Source organism: Uranotaenia lowii, chromosome 1, assembly GCF_029784155.1.
Source record: "Uranotaenia lowii strain MFRU-FL chromosome 1, ASM2978415v1, whole genome shotgun sequence".
NCBI lineage: Eukaryota > Metazoa > Arthropoda > Insecta > Diptera > Culicidae > Uranotaenia > Uranotaenia lowii.
The window spans coordinates 127654987-127666414 of record NC_073691.1 but is presented as its reverse complement, the minus strand read 5'-3'; the positions used below and the strand labels follow the sequence as shown (position 1 = coordinate 127666414).

Sequence of the window (11428 nt, the reverse complement as noted above, 5' to 3'; positions counted from 1 at the left end):
GTGTGGTCAGTGCTACCACGTTATGCCGAAAAAATGTAAACATGAGGAATCAGCTGTTCGTTTGACAAGTGGGGAAATGCCTTATAGGCTTTTTGGCTTTCACGAGCGTTCACCTTGCTATCTCGGTAAATTTTACCTTTTTTATTAATTTCCGTGTAGGTCACCATATAGAAGGGAATTACGTCATCGTAAGTCGACCCATACATATTTCGAGGTTGTTCCTCACCAGGGATGCCAGGTGTTGAGGATAAAAAATCTGGGCAATTTTGAAAAAAAGTCTGTGTGTGTCTGTGCACAAGGAAGATCACAAATTTGATACTGAACAAGAAGTTTTTCGATGCGTGTGAGGTGGGGGGGGGGGGGGGGTATTCGGTTTATTTTCGAGTTGAGAACTACATAACTAACACTGTTTCCTACCACGTACCATGCCAAAAAAAATGTTTATGAATGATTGGTCGAATACCCATGAATACAAGCGAGATTTTCAGTCTAATCTGGCACTTCAGGATCAAATCCGACACATGAATACTGATTTCATCACTCAATTTCAAAAGTCTGTAAAATCTGGGCACTCTGATAAAAAATCTGGGCAAAATCTGTGTCTGACCAATATCTGGACGAAGGGTCAAAAGTCTTGGTTTTACAGACAAATCTGGGCACCTGGCAACCCAGTTCTTAACTCCACAGCTATCACAAACAACTTTCAGTATATTAAGCAAGTTTATCACGAATTTCAATCAAAGTCCCTGTTCTAATAAAACTTGGAAGCCACACTGTAAGTACTTTCATATTTGATTTTACTGGTTGTATTTTCACCATACAGCTATTTTTCGGAACTCATATCATAATATAGTTAGTCGCCGCCGCGATGGTTTCATAACATTAAAAGCAGTAAACATGAGAAGGAGATCATCCTTAAAGGAGGTCTATTTACCGTAGTTATACATGGTACATCGAATTTTGTGTCCCTTATTAGATTTACATTAACCGTGTGAAAGATTACTATTTTCTTTTCAGATACCGATAAGCTGAATGATATTGAAGTTGAAGTTAAAGCTTAACAAGTCATTGAGTTTGAACCTGAAAAGTCGTCATGAACAATTAAATAAAAGATTATTAGCAAATTAGAAACAAAAAAGGTATAATTGAAAGGCGTTATTTGCATAACATTGGATACGATGATTAATTAATTGTAGCTATCAACGATGATAATAACATAAGATTAAATTTTTTTTTCATGCGTCCTGAAAATGATCATAATGATACAGACTATCGCCAATTTGTTTCCCTTGTGCGATACATCAGTTGAGCGAAGTATTCGATTCTACTTTTCGAGCCAATCGCTTATCTCATAAACCGACTTCATGCTCTATCAGCAAATATGAAAAAGCCAATGAATGCAACGAACGAAATATAACCGGAGAGGAAACATCGACCGAAGATAACACGTCGATTGGAAATCAGTTTTACTTCATTTCAGGCCACAGTGAATCTCGGTTGTTGGAAACATGTCTTCCTTGGCGTTATCGAGGGTTCATATGCAGCACTGGCTTCGAGGAGGAACTGTTCAGAATGTAGGAACTGAGAAATATTCAAAGTTTTTTTTAACGTAAGATTAACTTTTTCTTTTAGAGAGTGCTGAAGAGAAACTTGAATCTGTTAGAGTACCAGAGCAAAAAATTGTTAGAGGAAAGTGGAGTTGCTATTCAGGCTTTCCGGGTTTTGGAAGGAAAAAAAGACGAAAATTTGCTCAAAGATTTCAGTTCGTAGTGATTATTAAAGTTGATAAGTCATTTGTTAATAACACATAATAATACTTCCAGGTGTAAAGGAATACGTGGTGAAGGCGCAGATACTTGCTGGTGGTCGGGGCAAAGGTCATTTTGATAATGGGTTCAAGGGAGGCGTTCACATTACTAACGAGTGGGTAGACATCATTTACAGACAGTGAAAATTTCTAATTTTTTTTTTAACTTTCAGCACCAAGGAGGTACTTAACCTGGTGGATAAGATGATAGGTGCCAAATTGATCACCAAACAAACGCCCAAAGAGGGCATTCTGGTCAAAAAGGTTATGGTTGCCGATAGTATCAACATTGCACGCGAAACCTATCTATCAATCGTGATGGATCGCGAGCATAATGGACCTGTGTTGATTGCTTCTCCTGCCGGTGGCATGGACATTGAAGCAGTTGCAGAAGAAACACCGGATAAGATCAAAACCGTTCCCATCAGTATAGTTGAAGGTATAAGCAAGGAACGAGCCGAAGAAGTGGCACGATTTCTTGAATTCAAAGGCCCTCTAGTGGAAAAAGCTGCCGGAGAAATTCTAAAGTTATACAGTCTCTTCATCAAAGTCGATGCCACACAAATTGAAATCAATCCACTAGCGGAAACCGACGATGGACGTGTCATTTCCGTCGATGCCAAATTGAATTTCGATGACAACGCCGAGTTCCGTCAAAAGGATATATTTGCGATGGATGTTCATGAAGATACAGATCCCAAAGAAATAGAAGCAAGTAAATACAATCTGAACTACATCGCCATGGAGGGAAATATTGGATGTTTGGTAAACGGTGCGGGTTTGGCAATGGCCACTATGGATATTATTAAATTGAACGGAGGAAGTCCTGCGAATTTTTTGGACGTCGGTGGCAACGTTAAAGAGGATCAAGTGTTGAAGGCATTCCAGATTTTGACATCGGATAAAAATGTAAAAGCCATATTGGTAAACGTTTTCGGCGGAATTGTTAACTGTGCGACCATTGCGAATGGTATTGTGAATGCCACCAAAACAATAGGACTGAACGTGCCATTGGTAGTGCGCCTTGAAGGAACGAATGTACATGCAGCAAAAAAAATACTTCAGGATTCTGGGTTGAAGATTGACTCAGCTGAGGATTTGGACGACGCGGCGAAGAAGGCCGTCAGGTCTTTAAACTAAGGTGTTGGATGAGATGTTTATTTTCTTAGAAATGTGTACATTATGGCGATATCCAAAATTATTAATTTTTTGCATTTATATATATAGTAAGTGTGCTTGTGACGAAAGAAATTCCTGTGATAGGATAGTTTATGGTACCAATCAGTTTGTAATAGGTACTTACTTTTGGGGCCATCTCCAATGTAGACGATGTTGGGCGAAAGTTTTCACTTGGCCGACTGACTGATTCTTGTTGGCGTACTTTGCTGACACAAGCTCCTGGACCTATTTTTTCTTCGATGTCTACATGGATCTCCTCACATCATATGTCCAATCAGTCTTCACATAGGTTCCCGAATCTTGATTTCTATTGTCTTTTGACAACGGAGATTCAGGTGTTGAAGTTTTTCAAGTTTTTAACAGGAAAAATTTGGACAACGGTAAATTCATCTGGTAAAAGAAGGTCAGATTTCGGATAAACAAAATAGCGAACCACATCTTCATTCGTTACCAGTTTCAGCTTTAATCTCATCAAATAAAAAGAAAGAAAATAATAAAAAAAAACATTTTTCACATTAGTAATGACAAAAGTAAATCTGACCAATCCTTAGAAAACACAGAACTTCCCAGCGATATCTATTTCCAAAAGCGACAAGCGCTCAGGAATGTATGATACATCGGACTTGACAATAGACACACAGCTTTTCGTGTTAATCACTGAAGAATCGGTCGAATTGTATTGTTGTGGTTGTTGCTTTGTTTTGTTACTTTGAGATTTGTATCTTTGCGTCAACTTTTTGTTACTCCTTGCGATAGGTTTAGGCTGCTCATGTTTTGTTTATGTCTTTGTCACACTATTGCAAACTTTCTTTCTCGTTCCGTTTAGTACTGTTCAATGTAGTTTACATGCGATTGGATTTGCTTGATCGATGATTACATTCACTTTTACACCGCTGCATCGATCTTAGTCCTCTAGGGATATAAATGGCTGTAAATGTATTCCGACCCATTTGCCACCTTATTTGCTTTTCGCTTAATTGTTTTATCTTATGTTCGAGTTAACTCGGTAGGAACTCGGCGGAATATGCAAATATATATTTTGTTATTCATATCACTGAGTTAAAGATATGAGCCGCTGGACTCTTGGAAGTTGAGGAAATACGGGATCGGGTGATACGTTTAACACTTGAAATTTTTAAATAGCAGACGGTTTCCCTTAGGTTTGACTGTTTCTGTTGCTGCAGACTCGTAGATTTTGTTCTCCTATCGTCTAACACTAAACGCTATTTTAGGGTGTAAGAAAAAATAAATGCAAATTATCTTTTTTCCTCTTTACTATTCTGTTATGGGTGTCCTTCTCTGGTTTTAAAACTGTTCTCATTTAAGCACTGATTAAAGGGGCTCTCGTGTTTCGAAAGAGAATTCTTCGCACAAGTTAAAGAAAACTCGTAGCGCTGCTAGGTCAGATATTGTCCTTCTAGTCCCTTCGATGTTCTTCCCGATCACGATCATCGTTGATGATTCGTTCGATCATGTCCCGGGCCCGGTCGATGCTGGACTGGTCACCAGAGACGGAAACGTTGTTCAAACCGTTTTCATTCCGTTGTTTGTCTGTTCGAATGAAAGAGCAAGAATACAAAACAGCTTGTTAACACCAAGTGCATGCTTTTTGGAAGTAGGGTGATCACTTCGATTTAATAAAATGTTTTTAACATGCAAAAAAAACTGCTATTCCGAAGTCTTGACATAAACTGCCATGATGGCAACAAACAGTAAGAGTGGTAAGAGTCAACCCTCTACTGCATACGAGCCATATCATGATCCGAAGCTTTTTATACATTGTTTAGCCTTATTCATTTTTGCTAAAAATTTCAAACTATTTTAAAGAAACCAAAAAAATGTTACTGGCGCGAGTCTTGTTTAAGCCTGGCGTATTGTGTTCAATTTCCTGTATAGGCAGAAAACTTTTGGATTCAAATCCCGTAAGTGGCCGACCATAGATGTGCAACCATAAATAACTAAATAAAAATATTTCAGAGTGAATGCATCTGGGGTATGGCTAGCGGAGTCGATTGTCAACCATTGTTGGAGGTCGTGAAGGTTGGATGCCTTTCCTCGATGAACTATCAGCCTAAGTCAATTCGAAGGCCATGGCGCACATACATAGAAAGGACATAGATACCAATGGGGGAACAATACATACAACTATTAAAGCCTATCGTTGATTTGATAATTACTGAATCAAACGTTTCGACTTTTTTTTGAATGCGCTTCAACCGTTTTATCTGGTTTGAATAATAATAATAATAATAGCTAGCCAGAAACAAAAAACACACGAATGCCAAAGCGTTGGTAAAGTGTCACAAATAAACAAAACAGAAACAAAAAGTAAGCCGTGCTCTAACATAGAAAATGTCTCGTAATATTTTTCATCAAAAGAAGTGACCTAAATTGTATGTTTCGAAGTGACCACCCTGCAACCTGCTAGCTACCTGAATGTCCAATGAGCAAATAAGCACAGGAACTGGTTCATCTTTTCTGTCCGTTCAAATGCTTATCTCTTCAGTGACTCCCCGAAGAAATATTTCTCAGCTCGAGGACAGACTAATTGCTTGAGTCGAACCATAAAAACGTCTATTCTGGAACACCGGCAATATACCATTTAACTGATTCAGACCGATTCTGAAGGAAACGACTTCCTCTTTTGAAATGCTAGGGTGGCCACCTTTCCACACTTGAGCATATTTGTAGTAATTGACATTTGATTCATATGTTAATACCTATCTGCACCGACACCCGGCAACGGGTTTGAATTTCCCGGATTTTGTTTCCGCCACGGCCAATAATGAACTTGACCTTCTCGGCGTCGACTTCGAATGTTTCTGTTTTAGAGTTGGCCGGATCAATCCTGGGAGGGCCTCGTGGCGAACCTCCGCCGTTACGGAATCCACCACCACCACCCCCTCCACCACCGGAGCGGTAACCGCCATCGCGGTTACCATAACCTCCACCTCCACCTCCTCCGGAACGGTAACCACCGCCGCCATATCCACCACCTCCTCCGCTGCGGTAGTCACGACGCTCCCGGTCATATCCGGAACCACCACCGTAACCGCGATCGCGGTCCGAATCATCACGATCTCTCCAGTCAGCCATTTTCTTAGTTATTCTAGAGAACGATAAGTGCGCGTTTATTTTAACGATTGACCATAGCGGAAAAAAATTAAAGATGGTGGTGGCTTCCCTTTGGAAAACGCTTTTTCCAAATCACTCATAAGAAATCAATATTTAAAATTTGTGAACTTACCGTCTGAATTACCAAACAAAACCCGAAGAAAGCCAAGCGACACTTCACGGTAACTGATAGACTTGACAATTTAATGTACCAGCAAAAATGTCTGCTCGGAAATTCAAAACGGGATGCTTCAGCAGTAGAGGCTAACCAAGCAGGGTTCTTCGCGAATTCACGGTCCGGCTTGATGTTTGCTTGTGACTGGCTATATAGCTGAATATTCATGTGCAGGCTGAACTGCTGAGTGCTGTGCTGAACACGTTTCGGCATTATACCACTTACTTTCGACCAGCTTTCTTTGGTTTGACACGATTTCTCCAAATATATTATTTAGGGTTAATTTTTACACATTTTCAATATACTATACACGCTCCTTTCTTTATTATTAATTATTTTATAATATGTTCGCTCGCCACCATCAATCTTATACCACTGACCCTACCCAATAAACATTTTGGCTGCTTAAGAACGGCAATTCGCTGAACAAAAGCTGAGCTAAAGCGTAATTGCTGCTTCAGCTTAATGGTTGAATAAAGAAAGACAAACTATAACCATGTTTCAGTGTTTAAAGAAGTCACAGTGCAGCCAATAGGAGGAGTTGAAGAGTTGCTTCCATAACACTATTTCAGCCTTTGTTCAACCATTCGCTACGGTTGTATACTGTTTACCGGAATTCCATTTACCGCGGTAGTACCATTTACCGGAAGTACCATTTACCGGAATACCATTTACCGGAATGTACTATTTACCGGAATTCCATTTACCGGACTATACCATTTACCGGAAATCCATTTACCGGACTGTACCATTTACCGGACTATACCATTTACCGGAAAACCATTTACCGGAACTACCATTTACCGGAATTTCTGCTTTTAATATTTTTGCAGGTGCAAAAATGTCTAACATCAGTTGAATTCATGCCACGCTCAAAATTTCTATTAGCAAGACTCCTCACGCTACGCGTTCGAACTTGAAAGATATATTGTCCTTCACGCTATCGCGTGGCGGACGGGGCTAAGGGATCACCCCTAGCTTTCACGCAGACCTAGGAAGCCCCGGCAGACCTAGACCAATGTAATAGGGCCGCCGCTTCCGACGGCGGGTCGGCGGCCGCCTCGGACTTGGGAGCCACGGCGGCTTTATGCCGCCTCGGCCCCTTCATCCTCGTTGGTTGCGGCTTTGCCGCAAAACCATCGTCACGAATATAAGTTTTGAAATTGCAAAAATAACATGTCATCTTTCTTTTTCGTCAAACCCGTAAAATTCTTCTTCACTGGACATTTCGAACTACTCTCCACAAGATGACAGACTGAACTAATAGAAAGTTTTATTGGTCTAGGTCATCGTGATAGTAATACAGTCTGAGGCACTCTAGTATATGTGCAACCGGAAGTTCATATCGCAAATTTCTATATTAGTATGCAACCATTGGATTTGAATACCTTGTTTACGTTTGTCTCGAAAAAAAATAGGGATTTTAAAATATTATTCTTTTGCGGCAAAGCCGCAACCACCGAGGATGAAGGGGCCGAGGCGGCATAAAGCCGCCGAGGCTCCCAAGTCCGAGGTGGCCGCCGAGGCTCCCAAGTCCGAGGTGGCCGCCGACCCGCCGTCGGAAGCGGCGGCCCTATTACATTGGTCTAGGTCTGCCGGGGCTTCCTAGGTCTGCGTGGAAGCTAGGGATGATCCCTTAGCCCCGTCCGCCACGCGACAGCGTGAAGGACAATATATCTTTCAAGTTCCAACGCGCAGCGTGAGGAGTCGGCTACCGAAACGATTTTAATAGGTACACTAGTAAGTATAAAATCAATTAAAGTACCCAAACCTTGAAAAAAAATACAATATAGCTTCTTTTATAAATTTAATTCGGAACAAGTTTTTATTAAAATAAGGTATACAATCATCGATTTGTACTTAAAAATTCTTATTCCGGTAAATGGCATTCCGGTAAATAGTGCATTCCGGTTAATGTCATTCCGGTAAACGGTTCATTCCGGTAAATGGCATTCCGGTAAACGGTACATTCCGGTAAATAGCATTCCGGTAAACGGTTCATTCCGGTAAATGAATTTCCGGTAAATAGCATTCCGGTAAATGGTTTTCCGGTAAATGGAATTCCGGTAAACAGTATACAACCATTCGCTACCATTGGAATTTGACAGACTGTGAACTGTGGTAAAATTGCCCTGCATGATGGCGGCTTGATTGGAATGAGAGGGGAATTTTTCTTTTCTTTATGCAATGAGATTTTTTTATGATTTCTCATTTAGCTTAATTTTGAAATAAAGAATAAATTTTCTCAAAATTTTATTTTTGGTGCCCAAAACTGAAAAAAAGATCATTTCTCTCACACTTATTTTAAAAAAAATATTCGGTTGAGAGGCATGTCGGTCGCTTAAGGGGGGGGTAGGGTCTAACGGGTATAAAAAAAACACCATTTTCACGATTTTTTTCTGAAGCTATCGTTCAAACAAATGTATTCAAATTTTTTGCATTATACAAAGCATTGTTAAAAGAACATTTAGTAATTTTTTGGTAGAAAAATATTGAAAAATGAGCCGGTGACGGAGCATTTTCGAGGATGCCTTTTAGAAAACAGGATTTGCGGTGGACACTGTATCTCAGCACAGAATCATCTGAAGTCAAAAAATCAGAGCAAAATATTTTTAATATATGTTTTTCTGGACCCCAACGTTTTTATTTAACTTCAAAATATTTTCATGAAATTTTGGTGGCTGTTTGAAGTAAAAACTGCGATTTTTCACTTAAAAATCCGCCATTTTTCACCTGTAAAATCTCCCCAAAATAAAAAAAATCAAAAAAGAAAAACGTTGGGGTCTGGTATTTTATATGTAGAAAATATGTTCCAAATTTGAAAAGAATCGGATAAGTAGTTTTCAAATGACGATGTCCACGGACTTTAAAAATGTGCTTTCGAGAAAAACGCGTTTGAAGTTTCTGCTCTTGCTTTCTTGCAGTATTAAATAGGAGGAGATAAAGGCCTATAACTTCTACAGTTTTGCTTCGATTGACTTGAAAATTTGACACAACATTCTTGAAATGTTTTACAATAAAAAAATGAAAAAATAAAAAAATCGATTTTTTGAAAATGTTAGACCCTACCCCCCCCTTAAGAACGACAAATTTTCATCGCGCCGCAGATTTCATGATTGGTTCAGCGTACTGCGGCATGCGACCAACAAGCCGGAGGTTTAAAAGTCGGGGCAGTTGAAACGAAAAAAAAAAACAACACAGAGGGGAAAAAGTGGGTGCGAAACATCTGACAGACAGACATTTGACTTTTTTTTTTATTTTTTATTTTTTGATGATCCGTCAATTGACGTTTAATGACGTTTGCTGAATAACTTCTCCAGATCAAGATGATTAAAGGCTGAAGACACGTGAATTAGTGAATTTTTGATACCTTCTTTCAGCCAGATTGCTGATTAAAAATTGAACCACGATATTTTTTCAGCGTTTATTCAGCAAAAAGTGTTTGTTGGGTTCTCATTTGTATACAAGGATGCCAGGTGTTGAGGATAAAAAATCTGGGCAATTTTGAAAAAAAAGTCTGTGTATGTCTGTGCATAAGGATAATCACAAATTTGGTACTAAACAAGAAATGTGATGTTGCGTGTGAGCGGGGGGGGGGGTATTTGTTGGTCTGGTTGTCCTGTAGTAGGTATTCGGGTTATTTTCGAGCTGAGAACTATACCACAAACGCTGTTTCCTACTGTTTCCATGCCGATCTTATTTAAACAATAAAATGTTTAATGAATGATTGATCCAATACCAATGAATACAAGCAATATTTCAGTCTAATCTGGCACTTACGGATCAAATCCGGTGCATGAATATTGATTTCATCACTCAATTTTTAAAGTCTGTAAAATCTGGGCACCCCAGACAACCAGAAGTCGTATTTTCTTTTACAGATTACATCGTATAGAATGTTATATATACTCATTTTCGTATATCTGCACCTACAATGTGCGGCCCATGCATATTCTTTATCGTATTTAAAAGCATTGCATGATTTTATTACGACAAGAAGTGTTTATGTACATATGAACTCGACCTTTGTGTACGACAATTCGCAAAAAATCCGTGAAACGACCGATATACGGTGATCAGCCGTGACTGAGAGATTTTGTCGTGCTATGCATGAAATAATTCAAAATAATATACGTATATAACTGCATTGATTCGTAATAATGTGCATGCAATCGTATACCTTTGCAAATTAATTCGCATGTCTGATTTTCGTAAAACGTATTTGCTGGCAATCGTAAAAGAATACAAAAAAGTTCAATAAAATCGTTTATGATAATGGGACATCGATGATTGGACTCGTATTAAAGGAGGCTTCAAAATGTTGGTCTATTTTTAGATCATCGATGACGTGTTCTACGATTTAAAAGATTTAAGTTATAGAAATATACGATTTGCTTTTGTTTTAATGCCTTTGAAGCAAATCCCCTTGAATTTATATATTCCAGATAGCGTCGAGGAACCATCATGAGCTGCTGATCGAATCGTCAGGGGATCAAGTCCAGGCGCTAACAATAAATTCATGAACGTGGAAAAAAATCAGCAATCAGGCAAATAATAAATGTGTACGATATAAACTTGAATTTGACAACAAAAAACACATTTTATTGAAACAATCTTATTTTTATTATTTTTTGGGGATGATTAAACCAATTGGTTTAAAATCCCAAAAAAAAATATATTTTTTTCAACTGACGGAAAATGGGAGCCCTGCACTCAAGTCGCAAAAGACGACCAAATAAGTCGTCAAACTTTCCATATTGTTACGAAAAATGTCGTATATTACAACCTCAATCATCTATATGATGATGTGAATTGTCACAGTATATTCCAAATAGAATCAGGGTAGTCGTAAATAATGCGCATGACAAGTCGTGCAAATCGTAATTTAATACAATCCAAATCAAGAATATGTTTGCTAATGTACCTATATGGCCTCCAAAATGATACGTATATACTGGTTTTGCTACATTATATACGATATGTTTACACGTATATTTGCGTTGCAAATTCGAAATACCCACCAAATGGTTGTCTGGGACTCTCAGCGAAAATCTGTGTCTGGCCAATATCTGGACGAAGGGCTAAAGTCTTGGTTTTACAGACAAATCTGGGCACCTGGCAACCCAGTTTGTATATAATATCTGTTAATATAG

The 11428-nt window shown here is 38.9% G+C and overlaps 2 protein-coding genes across 8 annotated transcripts; one reads left to right on the top strand and one right to left on the bottom strand.

Annotated features, from left to right (window-relative positions):
• Window positions 1-669: 669 nt before the first annotated feature.
• Window positions 670-3025, top strand: LOC129739949 (succinate--CoA ligase [GDP-forming] subunit beta, mitochondrial). Of its 7 annotated transcripts, XM_055731509.1 has the most exons (7): window positions 685-775; window positions 854-948; window positions 1018-1139; window positions 1269-1574; window positions 1633-1762; window positions 1824-1923; window positions 1981-3025. In XM_055731509.1, exons 4-7 carry the CDS (start codon window positions 1509-1511, stop codon window positions 2945-2947), a joined length of 1263 nt encoding a protein of 420 aa, XP_055587484.1. In that variant the 5' UTR covers window positions 685-775; window positions 854-948; window positions 1018-1139; window positions 1269-1508; the 3' UTR covers window positions 2948-3025. The 7 variants fall into 7 exon arrangements, with proteins under 7 accessions (XP_055587487.1, XP_055587482.1, XP_055587488.1 ...); XM_055731507.1 differs by lacking the exon at window positions 854-948 and having other exon boundaries at window positions 671-775; XM_055731510.1 differs by lacking the exon at window positions 685-775 and having other exon boundaries at window positions 805-948.
• Window positions 3026-3425: 400 nt separating this feature from the next.
• On the bottom strand, window positions 3426-6440 carry LOC129739954 (keratin, type II cytoskeletal 1-like). The gene is made up of 3 exons (XM_055731527.1): window positions 6234-6440; window positions 5707-6095; window positions 3426-4537 (listed from the first exon to the last, which is right to left on the bottom strand). Exons 2-3 carry the CDS (start codon window positions 6080-6082, stop codon window positions 4404-4406), a joined length of 510 nt encoding a protein of 169 aa, XP_055587502.1. The 5' UTR covers window positions 6083-6095; window positions 6234-6440; the 3' UTR covers window positions 3426-4403.
• Window positions 6441-11428: the final 4988 nt, after the last annotated feature.

Coding starts and splice junctions, on each gene's coding strand:
- LOC129739949 (XM_055731512.1), top strand. CDS start 1,509: ATGTCTTCCTTGGCGTTATCGAGGGTTCATATGCAGCACTGGCTTCGA. Junction 1,575..1,632: donor GAGGAGGAACTGTTCAGAAT/GTAGGAACTGAG, acceptor TTTTTCTTTTAG/AGAGTGCTGAAGAGAAACTT. Junction 1,924..1,980: donor GGCGTTCACATTACTAACGA/GTGGGTAGACAT, acceptor TTTAACTTTCAG/CACCAAGGAGGTACTTAACC.
- LOC129739954 (XM_055731527.1), bottom strand. CDS start 6,082: ATGGCTGACTGGAGAGATCGTGATGATTCGGACCGCGATCGCGGTTAC. Junction 4,538..5,706: donor CCGGGTGTCGGTGCAGATAG/GTATTAACATAT, acceptor TCATTCGAACAG/ACAAACAACGGAATGAAAAC.